Raw genomic sequence first — 17,761 nt, 5'->3', positions numbered from 1 at the left:
TGCATTCATCGTTCCCTGTATCCTGACTAGTCTCCCAGTTCCTGCCACTGAAAAACATCCCACAGCATGATGCTGCCACCACCATGCTTCAATGTAGGGATGCTAACGGCCTGGTGATGAGCGGTGCCTGGTTTCCTCCAAACATGACGCCTGGTATTCACGCCAAAGAGTTTAATCTTTGTCTCATCAGAACATAGAATTTTGCTTGTCATGGTCTGAGAGTACTTCAGGTGCCCTTTGGGAAACTCCAGATGGACTGCCATGTGCTTTTTACTAAGGAGTGGCTTCCTTCTGGGCACTCTACCATACAGGCCTGATTGGTGGATTGCTGCAGAGATGGTTGTCTTTCTGGAAGGTTCTCCTCTCACCACAGAGGAACACTAGAGCTCTGACCATCGGATTCTTGGTCACCTCCCTGACTAGAGCCCTTCTTCCCCAATCGCTCAGTTTAGATGGCCGGCCAGCTCTAGGAAGAGTCCTGGTAGTTCCGAACTTCTTCCATTTATGGATGGTGGAGGCCACTGTAACCGTAACATAAAATGTGGAAAAAGTGAAGCGACAGGATCCTTCTACAAGATGAGGCTATATAATGGAGGAATTGACTGAGTTGATATTCTGTTTTAAGAAGAATGCAATTCTAAATATTAGTAATTAAATCAAGTTATAGTGAGACAAAATATATGTCATAAACCTTGGTAGATTGGGTATAAGTTAATTAAGCCTGGTTCATTCTAGTTGAAGCTAATGGGTGTTAGATGAATAAAATGGGTATCCTCCAACTTTAGTAATTTTTCCAGTTTCCAGAGGCCAAAAATAAAAGAGTCTGGGAAAATTGAGCATGCAGAAGGTCTGCATCATGAGTGACATACAAAGTATCCCATATACTTTAAGTAGTTGTTAGGCACTTGAGGCTAATGTTCAACTTCAGTGTTGAACAACTTCAGTGTAAAGACTGAATTCAGATGCTGAATGGCTTCCAGGTTATCTTGCAGAGGCCAACATTGAAAACACAGAAACCATCAATAAATTGAGAAAGCTGGATTTATTGCCAATATTTACTAGTGGTCACTTGTGGTATTGCCGGACACCTCCAACTGCAATCAAATTTGGGTTTACACTCTTTCTATTCAATATTTTTAATGTATGCATGTTTCATATTTGTGAATTCCCCTTTTTCCTTTATACATCCACAGCTGAAACTGGACCATCTTTACTTATCATATTTACTTTTTCGCAGAAAAAAGTTTGAGGCAATCATCAAAACATGCTAGGTGTTAGGCACCGGTCAGGTTGGGCCACAGTGGCGGCGCGCGCGAGTGCAGCGGCTCAGGACCAACCCTCCATGTCTGACCATGCAATCTCGTTATATGATACTTGTATAATATAATGACAAATAAAGGCTCTTTATCTTTATCTTTATCTTTATATGCAGTAGAGGTGGTAGCCTCACATTTTAGAAATAAAACAGGATTTCCTCAAAGTCTGTATCAACATGGAAGATTTCAGCCACCAATTATAATTTCATAGATATATTAGTATTCAGTTCATGCAGGAATTTATCAGCTCCTGGTACATTTCTCTCCATTTTTTTATATTTTGAGCAGGATGCAGCGCATCAGGGAAAGCATTCACATACGCACTATGAAGGCCAAGAGGAAAGTGGAGGAGATCTCCAAAGAGGATGTCCAAGCCTTCTTCAAAAAGAATGCCTTTGTGCTCTTTACAGTTGGAGCAGTTGTTGTAGGTGTGTATGATTCTCCAAGCTAAATGGAAGCATTTCAGACTTTAGTCTTGTCAATGCAATGGCGTTATATGCTTATTCTCTCTGCAGGTATCGTTCTTGGATTTTCACTGCGTCCCTACAAGATGACTTATCGTGAAGTGAAGTACTTCTCTTTCCCTGGAGAGCTGCTGATGAGAATGCTTCAGATGCTTGTCCTGCCTTTACTGGTCTCCAGTCTAATAACAGGTGCAAAGCATTAAATGTTTCTTTATTCTTCTATGTTCCTTCTATGTTTTAGTCTGGCAAGATGGGTTGTCACATAATCTCACAAATCTCACAAGAATCCAGCAGCCTCGCAAGATTAAGTCTTTGCTCTTTCCTAAAATTAATTTAGGAAAGAGCAGAAGGTATTGTACTTTGCACCGCTGCTGCCACAAATACTCTGTGAGTGGAACCCCTATTAAAGCTGGAAACTATAAATTAGGGGAGTTCGCAAGTCACCTGTCTGCCAAATATACAACTTTAGCTTTAGCTACACTACAGCACAGTGTATCAACCACACCTTTCTGGTCAACAGAAATAAAAGAAAAAAAAGAGAAAAAAGAAAAAAAGCCAGAGGCAAAAGTAATGGGGTGCTTGGCAGCATGCAGTTGCTGAGAAGCAGGTTAGGTTAAACAGAGTCAGAGTGGAGTGAACTGAGACTGGTACTGTAGATCTTGGATGAAAACCCACAAAATCAATGGCAGGTTCTGAGAGGGTTCACTTGTTCCCATTCAATGTAAGACTGTAGTTGGAAAGGACACTGAAGATCCTAGTGGGGCTGCCACAAGCTGCGGCTATCGGCCTGATCACACCAGGCTGCAAATATGGTGGACATTATCTTCTGGAAGCAGCTGGGTATAGCAACACAAAAAAATTGCTCTGGGTATAGACGAAAAAAAACAGCATGTGTCTCAAAGGCTGTGAGATTGCGCCCCCAGGTACCTGTAGGGAGTCCCTGTGAAGATTAAGTTTTGAGAACACATAAGAGCATAACTTGGCAGCCAGTTCTTAAACTATGGAAAGTGAGTATTTGTCAATGATCATTGCCTTGTTAACTAACCTAAGGTGAAGTTTCGGATACAGGTCCATAAACCTTTTCTTTGCCACCACAAGTTTGGATCTAAGGCACTCAATTATGCCAATGTCCAGCAGCTAAACATGCCGGGAGATCCAAGAGGCAGGTGGTGAAGGCATTGACCATGCATATCTCAGGCTTAAGGAGGGACTGGTGGTAAAGATAGTGAGGTAGCCTAGGCCACAGAGCAGGGATACCTGCATTTGTCTGTTGCTCTTTCCACAATAGCTGTACATCAGGATGGTGAAGCCAGCACTGGCCATGAGGGAGGACCAATTGTCAGACAGAAGTCCAGTCAAATAATGTTGGCTCCATGACGGAACACTCAGAAGGTGACTTATGTAAACGCCCTGATCCTATAGTGAACTGAGAAGGCTCTCATGCAGACTATGCCATAAGTGAACAAATCCACAATGTTGGCCATGAACTTCCACCAGGGAAAGAGTTGTCAGACTGTGGAATGACAGTGAAGCCTGTCAGTAGTGGCAAGCACACCTTGTGCGACTATACCCTGCACCATTAGATGCAGAGCTCACCAACTTGGTCAGCACCAGCCTGGAACTTAATGGCTCTAGTTGATGGGAAGTTGTGATAGGGGAGCGGTACACCATGACCAAGTGATCTTGTTTGCTATAGCAATGGCACATTTGGCTGGTCACTTTGGGCTGTAAGCAGGATGTGATGTGATGTGCCCTGGCACCCAGACATCGAACGTTTCTGTGTTCAGCCATTTTGTACTGATCACTTCATCCTCCAGAGTCCAAGACTTGCAGAGGCTAGACAACCCCTTCACATTGGTTGCATAACAGCAAAATTTCAACAATTTTGTGACACAAGGGGCATAGGCGTGAATCTGAACATCCTGAAAATGCCCCTGTGGTTGGAAATGCAACTGTGCTTTTCTTCAGACAAAGCACACAGTTGCTCTTTTAAACAATTTACTGATAGTCCATGTGATGTTTATATTCTGAATCCGTGACTGATTCCACAATGTTTAAATTAAAGCTCTTTGGGAGGCAGCCCAAATGGTGAAAGACTCTGCTGCCGCAGAAGGAATTTGATACCAATCACATGCTGGATGTTGTGCGATTCTGAATGAACAATTCTCCAATCTGTCTATGATACCTCTTATATTCTAAAACTGTCATGTAACGTAAAATATCTTGTATTTGCATCATCATCAGATTCTACATGTACACTTTAGGCAGATGTGTGTATGTATGACAGATGTACTGTATGTTTATCTCATTACTCCAGCTGCTCTCTTCTCTCTCTTTTTCTGTCTCTACCTGGCTGGCCTTAAGCAGATGGATCCCTCCATGTGAGCTGGATTCTGCTCAAGGTTTCTTCCTGTTAAAAGGGAGATTTTCCTTGCCACCGTCACCTTCATGCTTGCTCTGGGGATTTCAGGCTGGGTTTCAGACCGGATTTTGTAAAGCGCTATAAACAAAACTGAATTAAACTGAAGGTTATGAATCTGAACACTTTTGCTCAGTGCAGTATACTGTATGTGGTGGTACAGAACCACATGACAGACTAAAACTAATATCACACATACTGATGCTAACATGAGTGTTGCTTATAAATAATGTTTCTGTTTCCACCCCCTGTCCATTAGGAATGGCAGCTTTGGACAGCAAAGCCTCAGGGAAGATGGGAATGAGAGCTGTGATATACTACATGACCACAACCTTTATTGCAGTCTTTATTGGTATCATCATTGTGCTCATCATTCACCCTGGAAAAGGATCAAAAGATGAGTTTGGAAAGCAGCAGACCATAGAGCAAGTCAGTCCTGCTGATGCCTTCTTAGATCTGATCAGGTAGAATGCATATAAGAACAACATTAGCCATAAAATCTGACTTTAATTTCTCCACATTTTCTAAATCACAGTGCTTTCTCATTTCAGAAATATGTTTCCACCAAACTTGGTCCAAGCCTGCACACAGCAGGTGAGGTTAATGCACAATAATATATGATAAACAGGAAGTAACTTATTTTGCTTCCATGACGTGTTCCCTGCCTTGCCATACAGCCCTTAATATCTGCAGTATTTATTACACTAAACAAAATTCCCAAAAACATTGTCATATTATCACCCATTAATGAAAAATGGTAATTGTGAATCACAGATATAGACCAGCAGAAAGAAACTATGCTTCCAAATCACCAAACTCAACCTAAATCTTTTTTACACTCATTTTCCAGTTCAAGACCAAATATGGAAAGAAAACAGTTCATGTCACAGTGACAGTGAATGACACCCTCTTCAACTCAACCAATGGCACTCAGGAGGTCATGGAGATGACTAGGGAGGAAGTGATCCCAGTGCCAGGTCAGGTGAATGGGGTCAATGCCCTTGGATTGGTGGTCTTTTCCATGTGCTTTGGTCTAATAATTGGCAATATGAAGGAGCAGGGCCAGCTCCTGAGGGACTTCTTTGACAGCCTCAATGAAGCCATCATGCGCCTAGTTGCCATTATCATGTGGTAAGACTTCTGTGATTTCACTGGGAATCGTTTTGAAAAATTTGAACCCTCACATTTTTTTTAACTAACTTGTTGTTCTTCTCCTCCTCTCAGGTATGCTCCTATTGGCATCATGTTCTTAATTGCAGGGAAGATTGTAGAGATGGATGATCTGACTCAGATGGGTGGCCAGCTGGGCATGTATACCATCACAGTCATCATTGGGTTGATGATCCACGCTGTTCTCATTCTTCCCACTCTTTATTTTGCCATCACTAGACAGAACCCCTTCATCTTCATTGCTGGGCTCCTACAAGCTCTGGTAACAGCCCTGGGGACCTCCTCCAGGTGGGTGATATGCGATATACCAGACATGAACAAACTGCCTAGGATTTTGGGAAGGATCCACCCTTAGCTGTGTCCATTTAGCAGTTTTAATGCATCCTCAGGTCCTTTCTCAACTCTGTCTGGATTTCTATTGTACCTTTTTTGATGTAATTGTTGATACAGGGCATGCTGTTGGAGAAGCAAATCATAGAACCTTAGCCTTAGCTCCTTAACCTTGCTATAAAATTCAAGGCATTTTACAGAGAATAAAAGAGATACATCAAACAGTGTACTGAACATAAACGTATTCTGCCTCTGAAACAAAGCTCCCCCTATGATGAATTAATGAGATGTGAATAATAAATCTCCTAACAGCCAACCTTTTAAAAACAAGGGGTTTTCCTGGCACATACATAGCGTGTGGTTGTCTTTGTATAGTCTCCGCTCTACATGTTTCCATTGTGTCATCTTCTAGCTCTGCCACCCTCCCTGTCACTTTTAAATGTCTGGAAGAAAACAACAAAATTGATAAAAGGATCACACGTTTCGTGCTGCCTGTGGGTGCCACCATCAACATGGATGGAACAGCTCTGTATGAGGCACTGGCAGCCATCTTCATTGCCCAGGTCAACAATATGGAGATGAATTTTGGGCAGATCATAACTATCAGGTAAAAATTTGCTAGCTAAGGGCTGTAAAAAGAAACCACCCCCACATTGGATCATATGTATTTTTCTCCTTTATTTAGTATTACAGCAACAGCAGCCAGTATTGGAGCTGCCGGCATTCCCCAGGCTGGTCTGGTCACCATGGTAATTGTACTGACCTCAGTTGGACTTCCTACTGATGACATCACTCTCATCATTGCCGTTGATTGGTTCCTGTGAGTAGCTTTATGAATCATAAACATTGATAATCTAGTCTGAAATCCATTCAAATACAGAGTGCAATATCATTCTGACAAGTGTGACTGCACATGAATCATGGTTTAAAATCAGCTCTACAACCACAACCACCTAATGACACACTTCTCCCCAATCCCTGGAGTCTTGTTCTACATCTTCCTTTCATATTGAATGTTTTTGTGATGGGTTTTAACATAGAAACATAATTAGGTTTCCCAAATTAATCATTTCAATTAGAATACCCTTCCCAGAAACTGTTCAGCTAACTGGGGTATTAAGAAAAAAAAAAAAAAACGTCTCTCCTTTAACTAGGATGGACCAAAAATAAATGTCTATCAGACCCTTGCTTCATGAGGACTTTCCACACTCAACAAAAGCACTGCTGTACTACATTCTACTCATACCTCATTACAGTTCAGACGGTAATGTCTTTTTATGCCTTTTTTTATTCCACTTTTACATTTATTTCAGAATTGCCATTACTAAGTACTTAACTGCTCAAGATTTGACATACAAGCATATAAAAAATGATGCCCAGACAGAGATTATATATTGGCAAAGTGCGATTATGAGTAGGCTTTCTGTGACAGAAAGAGGTCTTGATTATTACTAAAAAGCTAAGTTGTTAGCAAACAACTTTAACTTCTTAAACATCCATAAGGTACAAAAACACAAAAATTTACACTTGAATAAATTTCAGTTTGTGAAAAGTGAAAGTGTCATGAAAACTATCATTATAATAATATGATATGCTTAAATATGCTGCATATATTTAATTTATTTAGTTTATTTCTTAAAGGGACCATGTACAAAATGCATTAATCACATAAAAAGGGAGACGATACACTGTACCAGATTTAGCAAATAGTCCCAGGGCCGGTAGGATACTGGAATATAACATAATAATAATAATAATAATAATAATAATAATAATAATAATAATAATAAAATAGACAGCAGCGGCACAGTGGAAAGGTGGTTAGCACTGATGCCTCACAGCGAGAAGGTCACCGGTTCGAATCCATGGGCCAGCTGGCCTTTCAGTGTGGAGTTTGCATGTTCTCCCTGTGTCTGCGTGGGTTCTCTCCGGGTACTCCGGCTTCCTCCCCCCATTAATGGTTAATTGGTGATTCTAAATTGGCCGTAGGTGTGCATGTGAGTATGAATGGTTGTCTGTCTCTCTGTGTTAGCCCTGCGATGGACTGGCGACCTGTCCAGGGTGTACCCCTGCCTCTCGCCCCAATGACAGCTGGGATAGGTTCCAGCAGACCCCCGCGACCCTTAACAGGACTAAGCGTATAGAAGATGAATGAATGAATGAAAATAGACAGCATTATCACAGAATTTATTAAGTACATACAGACTAATCCTAATTGTATTCTTAGTAGCCATAACTTAGACTTTACCCAATGTTTTGTTGTTTATCTAGGATTTCCAAATTTCCACGCTTATCCCTTAATCCCTTATTTTTTTACTGGGGTGCAGGGACCGTCTGCGTACCACCACTAATGTTTTGGGGGACTCAATTGGAGCCGGCATTGTGGAGTTCCTGTCTCGACACGAACTCTGCAGCAAAGATGTGGAGATGGGAAACTCTGTGCTGGAGGAGAAGGAGAGGAAGAAACCGTACAAGCTAATTTCCCAAGACAGTGATTTTGAAAATGACAAAAGTGGTCACAGTGAATCAAATATGTAGCTCAACCCTCAGCTTCTCTTACTGGGATTAATACCTACAGCTGGTTCTGTTGTTGGGAGTAGGGACCTAATTGTGAGATGTTGTCTTACAACTTACTCATTTCACACCGTGGCTTTGTGAACATTCCTTAATTGTCATGTCCCTGAGGTAATACATTTCTTACAATCCTTTTTCAGCCTAAATGACCACAAAAATCCTTCAATATACTGTATGCGTGTATATCAAATAAAACTGGTAGTGGCTGTCTTGCATGTTTAATATTTTAATAAATATTTTTACCATGTAGAAGCTGAGGCAAAAGTAGATTTTGATGCATTTTGAATAGAAGATTTAAAAACTGAAGTGAAAGTGTTTTTTTGAAACAAACCAGTACTTTAGACCACATAAAATATCTGCTGCTGTGTGCAAACAAGAATGAAAACATGTGAATATCTTAAATATATACTCACACTTTATTCCATTTTTTCATCCAACAGTGATTAACTCAAGCTGATAATAATCAATTTATAATCTTCCCAAGATCAGCTGGTTAATGTTAGACATGTTGAGATTTTTTTTTTATGTTCCAGTGGTACAGTATTACTGAATACTTTAGATGATTAATTAATGTGTAAGTCTGTGATTTCATTACAAATGTCTGTATTCAAGATGTGACTTAAGTTAAACATTTGGTGAAAGCAGTGTATATTGTTTTTTTGTTCATTACAAGTAGTTTATTATGACTAAAGTGAAATAAATATAAAATAAATGTCTGTGTGCTATTGTTTATATAGGCAGTGTTTTTCTTAATCATACACTCCATCTGAAAACAGTGTCACAAACAGTCCAGTGAAACAGTATTTCAAAAGAAATGCCACTGGTTCCATAGTACTCAAAGTGAGAACCGGCACCGTTCTCTGGACCTATTATCGCTGTGTGTGAAGGTTTGAGATGTGCTGGAGCTGGGACTGCATGGGTGGATTCTCTTGCGAATGCCCACTAGTTCTGGGAGTACAGCAGAGGCTTCTTCCACCTTTGTGCAATGATAGCTTAGGGTATAGTGCTCATTTTTACGAATCGTACATACTTCCTAGTCACATTTGTGTATCTTCTTTTGAGCCTTAGCCAACAGCAGCCATGAAAGCAGGTCTGCTACAGTATGTTCTGATCGCCAGAACCACTATGGCAGTCCAATAGTAAGTCCTCAGTCCTGAGGCAGATGGAAGAGTGTATGTGTTCCATCAACACGGCTGGAGTCTTGGGGCAATGTAGACCTGTCACCCATTAAAAATATTTGGTGGTTAAACCAAAAAATATGACAGAGGAAGTTCCAAACTGTTGGCTAGCTTAAATTCTTTATTGAGCAAGAATAGGACAACATTTAGCATTTGTCTTACTCATTTTTTAAATTCAAACTGAGGGAATATTTAAAAGAAAAACATTTACAAAATTCAACACATCGACAAGTTATTTTCTGTGTCATGTGGGATTTAAATAATTGCCATTGTGCTCAATTTATATTTTATGTTGTCCAAACTTTTTTGGTATACACGGTTGTATATACTACATGCATGTGTGTGTGTGCACAACTAACCTAAACATTTTTGGACACTACTCCTTATTTTATTAAGAGACTTCTTGCTGTAAGGCATCAGTGCTAACCACCACGCCACTGTGCCGCCCCATAGTTTGCATTTGTGCATTAAGAAAAAAATAAATAAAAATTTTAAAATTCTTTACTCTAAAAAATCTTAAACCTTCAGAATGTGCTCGAAGGGCAATATTTCCTGTCGCCATTTCTCTAACAACATTCCAGGTTTCCTTCTTGATGACAGTGCGTTCTGCATTTCCATGTGGTACGCTTACAGAAATACAAAATGTATGGGATATGTGGGTTCAATGATTACCCATGAGACTGTAGTTGAAGGTCTGGATGCATGTATAGCAAAGTGGACAAATCCAAATCAGGAAATGAGTAGCATGTGATGCACAGTCCAAGTACACTGCATGGCCAAAAAAAAAGTCGCCACCTGGATTTAAGCATATAGGTACAAGCCTCCTATTGGATAATAACTTCATGGGCGATCATCTTTCGGCTGGCAACAAGTTATGTAACCTCAAGTGATGCAATGAGTAGCTTCTCATTTCATAAACAACCATGTCTAAAGACACATCCCGTGGTTGTGGAAAAGATGTTAGTCTGTTTGAGAAGGGTCAAACCATTAGCATGCATCAAGCAGAGAAAACATTTAAGGAGGCTGCAGAAAATACTAAATTTGGGTTAAGAACTGTCCAACGCATTATTAAAAATTGGAAGGATAGTGGGAAACCGTTGCATCAGGGTAAGAAGAGAGACAGATGAAGTGATGCACCCATCATGTCTAGTGTCTACTGTACTAGCCTGTGGGGGCAGTGCTATGATCTGGGGTTGCTGCAGTTGCTCAGGTCTAGGTTTAACAACATTATGTGCCCAAAGAATGAGGTCAGCTGACTACCTGAATATACTGAATGACCAGGTTATTCCATCACATTTTTTCTTTCCTGATGACATGGGCGTATTCCAAGATGACAATGCCAGGAATCATCAGGTTCAAATTGTGAAAGAGTGGTTCATGGAGCATGAGCCATAATTTTCACACATGGATTGGCCACCACAGAGTCCTAACCTTAACCCCATTGAGAATTTCTGGGATGTGCTGGAGAAAGCTTTGCACAGTAGCCAGACTCTCCCATCGTCAATACAAGATCTTGGTGAAAAATGAATGCAACACTGGATGGAAATAAATCTTGTGACATTGCAGAAGATTATTGGAACAATGCCACAGCAAATGCGTGCTGTAATCACAGCTAAAGGTGGTCCAACAAAATATTAGAGTGTGGGACCTTTTTTTTTTTTTTTTGGTGGCGACTTTTTTTTTGGCCAGGCAGTGTAGTTTATAGAGTAGTAATTAAATGGTTTCAACCACTATTGCAAATTACATTATTTGCAAAATGTGCAAACTAGAAGCTGTTTGCAGTAAACAAATTAATCAAGAACAATTTAAATAGCTCAACACAACTAATATTACAAGTGGTTTCTCCAAATTCAACACAAAATGCCACTTTTAATGACTACTGCCGTCTCAAAATTATCCAAACCCTTCATGACAAACATCTTTAACACTTAATAGGGCACCCTTTTGCTGTTATGATCTGCTGCAAACTTGACATTGCCAGACACCAGCTTCTGGCAGCATTCCTGGGGAATCTTAGCCCATTCCTCATGGAGAAAGGCCGAACGCCTTCACTAATATTCTCGGGTTTTCCGGCTGCAACCACCTTCTTCAAATACCGCCAGTGATTTTCAATGGAGTGGAAGTCAGGCGACTGTAATGACCACTCTAGTACCTTCCAGTGCTTCTTCTGAAACACAGGCCTTGGTGGACTTTGAGGTATGCTTGGGATCATTGTCCTGTTGGATGGTCCAATGACGCCCAAGGATTTCCTGATACTTGATTGAATCAATCTTACCCTCCACACGCTGCAGCTTTCCAGTGCCAGAGGAACCAGAGCAGCCCCAGAGCATCACTGAGCCACTGCCATGCTTCACCGTAGGCAGGGTGTTCTTTTTAGCCTATACTTCATTCTTCCTCCTCAAGACATACTGCTGATCCATAGGCCAGCGTTTCCTTACTGTGGAAACTGAAACCTCAGTGCCTGCTGCCATCAAGTCTTGCTGAAGGTCTTTTTCAGTCGGTCGAGGGCTTTTGAGCACCTGCTTTGTCAGGAATCTGGTGGCAACCATTGATAGTTTCCCTTTTCTGCCACGTCCAGGTAGTATAGCCACTGTTCCTTTAACTTTAAATTGTGAACTGTGTTTCTAACTGTATCTCTAGGAGCATTCAGTGCCTTTACTAGCTTTTTGTATCCTTTTCCTTGTTTGCGTAAGGCAATGATCTCTTCTCTGACCTTTTTGGACAGTTCTCTTGACTTAGCCATGTTTCTAACAGCTATCAAATGTCACCGTCAACAGTCGAGGTATTTGAGGTGTTCTGTCACAAGCACACCTGATGCAACTAATTAAGCCCTTGATTGGTTGAATCTATGATAGCCGACCATTCCAGTTTGTGATCCAGCTGTAGACCCAGGTACTTATAGGGCACGTGATTGGCGTACCATGAAATCTTACCCTACCTTAGCCAATCATCATCACTTATGCGGCTACCCCCACCCCACCCCACCCAGAGGGGAAAAAAACACCTTTGTAGATCTTGCGACTGGCTGACAGCGCAAGTAACGCACCACATTTAATTGTCGGTAACGGTAACGGCATTGTAACGGAGGAAATAGTACTTAGTTAGATTACTCGTTACTGAAAAAAATAACGCACAGTCCCCTGAGGTGCTCCATTGCTGCTGACGATAGTCCTGGACGTGCATATCCTCACCCTGACATACTGAGGTCTCCCAGTGAGATAGTCCGCTGTCCAGAAAATGAGGTGTGAGTCCACAACCATCTCCATTAGCTTGTCTTTCAGCTGCAGGGGCTAGATGGTGTTTAATGAACTGGAGAAATCAAAAAACATTCTCCCAGCAACATTCCCCTGTCCAAGTTTGAGAGAGTCTAATGGAGCAGGTAGAAGATGGCGGCCTCCACTCCCACCGTCTCCTGATACACAAACTGCAATGTGTCCAGAGCATGGCAGTCCTGGGTCCTCATGTGATGGATCAGCAACCACTCCATGGTCTTCATGACGCTGGATGTCAGGGCGACCGGTCTGTAGTCATTCATCTCCCTTGGGTGTAGTTTCTTGGGGACAGAGATGACGCAATACTCAGTGCAGGGGGACCCTTTTAAGATGTAGGCTCAAGTTAAATACATGCTGAAGCGACTCACTTGGCTCAGTAATCGTGGCCCCAAGTAATCGTGAGGACACTCCATCTGGGCGTGCTGCTTTGCTGGGACGGAGCCTCCTTAGCTGTCCACTCATCTGAGCCGAAGTGATGGTGGTGGCGTGAGGAGTGGCTACAAGCCACTTGTCTGCAGCAACATGGGGGGAGTGCCTGACTGACTGTGGAAAGTGGGGGTGATGGTGAGGCGCTACAAAGTCTGGTGATGCTTTGGGGGGAGGTGTGGGGGGAGCAGCTAGCTGAGCCAAAGCAGAAAGAGAAGTAGAGGGAGCAGGGCAGTCAAAGAAGTCATATTAGAAGTAGAATTAAAAATGAACCCGACTAGCAAAAAAAGACACACCGCCGACTAGCATTTAGGTGGCATTTTTACAGAGTGGGCCAGACTGAGTGCAAAAGTATAAATGGCTCGCACCAGCACAGACTATGTGCATAGGTTACGGTGCCTATGTCCCACAGAGGTACAAACTCTGTTTAAGACTGTGGGGAAGCCTGGCCAGAGCGATAGGAATTAGTAGGAGACAGACTCAAAACGTTGTTCCAGTCCAAAAAAAGTGTTTATTTCTCTGAGCCCAGGTGTCACCAAAACATACATATAATGGAAAAAAAAAGGAATATCTACAAAATTTACAAAAATAAACAGTTAACAAAGCTTAACTGAATAAAACTAAATGTATAGCAACTTAGATTAACTTAACGTAATGTAACGTGCACCCAGCTACACAGACATGGTTGTTCTCTCCCCTGAGGGCTGACAAGCAACTGCTTTTATAGTGCTGTTCATTAGCACTTCACCGACATCATGTTGGTGCATACCATTGAGCAGGTATGTTCACCTTTTCCATTCTGGAAAAGGTAAGTGACAAGTTTTAAATATACTTTTTACTCAAACAGACCGGCACCTTTCCATTGGCCTTTAACTTCCCTTGCTCTTTATCCTCTCTACCTAATCTTAAACAAACAAATATAACAAAACTATAACCTCATTGCAAAATACCCCCATTGATGGTTCTATCTGTGATCCTCGGTGATGGGTGATGACGTCACAGAGACCTTAAAAGCAGGAAGAAATCCAAATTTCCCTCCTTTTGTCTCTGGAACGCATGGTGGGTATGGTAAGTAAATCAACAATTAACTTAAATAATGCACATTTGAAATAAACTAGTTTTAACTTAATACTTGTCCATGTCTGATTTTATATGGAAATGTTGGAGTATGATTTGTAACCAAATATAATGCAAACACAAACAAACACCCGGGATAGTAAGTGTAGGCATATTACAGAAAAAGGTGGAATTTGACAAACAAATATTAAATAAACATGATTATGCAGAAACGGTAAATGGGACAAATGGTGTGGTTCTCACCCACTTTGTCACAAAGACTGACTGGATGTGTGGATCAGTGAGTTGATGTCCCGTTCAATTCTGGCATACAGCTTGATGTCATCCATAAGACACCCCCAGCTTCTCCCAGTGCAGTGGCACTGGTGTGTGAATGTGTGTGTGAATGTGTGTGTGCTTGTGTGAGCGAATGGGCTTTGAGTACCAATAGGCAGAAAAGCGCTAGGCCATTTACCATCCATATAGAGGAGGTGACTTATGGTTTCTTAGACTGTATCTATACCCACTCTTAAAATATCTGGTAAAGATCTAATTGAGGGTATTCAGACCTATACAGACTAGCAGGGGTGAGCATCTCCTTGTTATGTACCACTTTATATGTTATATGCACTTGATAGTGACTTGCACAATTAGTTTGAAGTTGGCCTCAAGTGTTGTTTTCCTCGGCCCTATCAGGTCTTGATGAAGGATCTTAGAGTCTGGTGGATGTTGTATACCTTCAAACATTCCACGATCCATATGTGAGGCACTGAGTTGTAGCCTTTCTTGTAGTTAACCTTTTCACGCCTGAATTGATTTACAATTATTCTTTCATTCATTCATTCATTCAGTCATCTTCTGTAACCGCTTGCCCTGTGAAGGAGCCTATCCCAGCTGTCATTGGGTGAGAGGCGGGGTACACCCTGGACAGGTCGCCAGTCTATCACGGGGCTAACACAGAGTGACACACAACAATTCACACATGCACACCTACGGCCAATCTGGAATCACCAATTAACGTAACGAGCATGTCTTTGGACAGGGAGAGGAAGCCAGAGTGCTAACCACCATGCCACTGTGATTTCCAATTATATAAAAAATTAATCATTTGTGTTTCTTCTTGCCAGCTGATGCTAAATTAAGTGGAGATTGTTCTTTTGTCTATAGTACATAGTATAGATACAATTCTAGGTATGATGCAAATTATCGACAACAGGCATGAATGGTAAAAATGGTAAAACGTATTGAAATTATAAAATCAATATGTACAAATACATTAAAAATTAAAATTACACTATAACACCAACTATTATAATGCAATTTGAAACAGAGCTCAAACAGAGCTTTTCACTTAGGACTTCTAAACTTTAAAATGATAAGCTGCGTATTAGTTAGCTTCTATTAACCGGATGTTAGTGGTGGGCAGATTGATCCAAATATCGATATCAACTGTGGTATCGCAGCTTATCGTTTATAACTTACAAATTTACACTTGTATTGTTATTACTAATTGCTGCAAGTATAAACATTATTTCAAGTGTATTTACATTGAGTTAACAGCAGTGTATAGGATTTTTGCAGTACCTAAGAGTCCAGCAGAGGACGTACTGAAACCGTTACAGAGGTTAAGCCAATCACATGTGAGAACGTAGGATCATACCACTATGTGAAAGCAGAGAGGCAGACAGTAGTAGTGTAAAACCCGGATCTTTCGAGGGATTTGGATCATTCTGAGTCGCTCACTGATATGAGCTGGGTTGTGCGAGTCACTTGAGTCACTTGACCCAAAATGGCCCAATGTGTTTCCAGTACATTCACTCGACACATAATAAAGCATATGAGACACCTAAGAAGTGCCGGGGCGGCACGAGCACTTGGAAAAAAAATAAATAAATCTGCACCGCTACCCACTATATAAAAGGGCTAAAGTCAGTCACACCTCGACTTTCTTCCATATAACGCACATTTCATTTATAATATTATAAATACAGGCCTATAATTCCTGCATGTTTTTGTTTTTATGAATTGTGTGAAATGGCCAAATAAAAATAGGTAATACAAAACGATTATGTGGTCACCAAGGTGAATTGGTTTAGTCTTGACTTCTGGTCGTGAGTGACAGCGCTGGGGGATAGGAAATCTGTTGATTGTCAAATAAATGCAGAGATGGACAGAGAAAGCTCAAAGCCATCAGGTGCCCAGTTTAGGAAATAAAGAAAAGATAAAGGTATGCTATGTTCTCTCTATATGATTACAGTCAGGGGTGGAGCAGCAATTTTGAAAGTGGGGAGGTTCTAGGGGTACTGAGCACTGCAACCACCTTTGGCCCCTGTTTCAGTCTGCAAAACTAATGCAATGCATTTCTAGATTTTCATCATGAGGATATGCAAATAATATTGCATTCAAAATGTACATTATAGCACAACGCTATATAACCCAAGATATATATTCACAAACAATCACATCCCATGGTATTAAGCAATTAATTTATGTTTTATTAGGAACAAGTGTGAGTGACAAGAACACTGTGTTCCCTCCCTCTCCTTTCATGTTCTCCCCTTCTTCTTCGTTTATGTTCTCTCTCTCTTCTCTCCTGTTCCCTCCCTCATCTTCTCCATGCGTTCCTTTGTCCTGACTCCTGGACTTCCCTTCCTCATCCTATAACTCAATGTTAATATTCCTGAACATGGAAGTGTTGAAATATAGTAAACTTAGAACAAACCTCTACAGCCTTGATTTTGATGAGGAAACATTCATTCCGTTTGTTGTTCTTTCGTCTGCTTTTTATTAATTATTTCACATATATTTTGTTGTTCTAATCTGTTTTAACTAATCTTTCATCCTAGCCTTTATCATACTCTATATTATTATTTTCTTCTTATTATTATTGCATTTCATTGTCTTCATTTCAGTTACCATAATCACCTTGTTGAAAAAGTGGGTGTGTTGCAACACCCCCATCCCCCACGGGTGTGACGCCCATGATTATAGTATCCATGTCATGAATGAAGGGCTAAGGTTAATTGGTGGTATACGTTTGTTAGCCTTTTTGCTATGATGCATGCAGTGCTTATACAACAGTAATTCGTCTTAACAAACACCAGATCATCTAATTTCACCGATTATGTTTTGCAGCAAAACTGTTACAAGTTCAGTTATTTTTTTACTTCCATCACATTGGGTCCTGTAATTAGCAGAGGTGGCAAAAGTATTCACATTCTGTACTTAAGTAAAAGTAGGCCTACACTTGTGTAAAAAAAAAAATACTCTGGTAAAAGTAGAAAGTAGCCTACTGATTCAACTCCTTTACTCAAGTAAAAGTAAGAAAGTACAGGCTCTGAAATGTACTTAAGTAAAAAGTAAAAATGATTTTGCCATTAATGAAACAATTCATCCGTAGATAATTTTGCAAAATGAAAAAGTTCTAGCAGAATAATCTAGACTGAATTGACCAGATGTCCTGCATGAGCATCTGGATAATTTTTAATAATAAATTGAGGGTTACTGGGTTGTTGTTTTTAAACCGCTAGCTAGTGTTAGCTATACTATCAAAACG

The 17,761-nt window shown here is 40.8% G+C and overlaps 1 protein-coding gene across 1 annotated transcript; it reads left to right on the top strand.

Annotated features, from left to right (window-relative positions):
* The first annotated feature begins 934 nt into the window (after positions 1-934).
* On the top strand, positions 935-8,479 carry LOC311507643 (excitatory amino acid transporter 1-like). The gene is made up of 9 exons (XM_084572070.1): positions 935-1,744; positions 1,832-1,969; positions 4,459-4,663; positions 4,751-4,793; positions 5,050-5,330; positions 5,424-5,657; positions 6,112-6,306; positions 6,385-6,519; positions 8,027-8,479. Exons 1-9 carry the CDS (start codon positions 1,606-1,608, stop codon positions 8,235-8,237), a joined length of 1,581 nt encoding a protein of 526 aa, XP_084428196.1. The 5' UTR covers positions 935-1,605; the 3' UTR covers positions 8,238-8,479.
* Positions 8,480-17,761: the final 9,282 nt, after the last annotated feature.

This window comes from Chelon labrosus (genome assembly GCF_963514085.1).
Source record: "Chelon labrosus genome assembly, chromosome: 22".
NCBI lineage: Eukaryota > Metazoa > Chordata > Actinopteri > Mugiliformes > Mugilidae > Chelon > Chelon labrosus.
The sequence above is the reverse complement of the archived record's forward strand: the minus strand, read 5'-3'. Positions and strand labels throughout refer to the sequence as shown.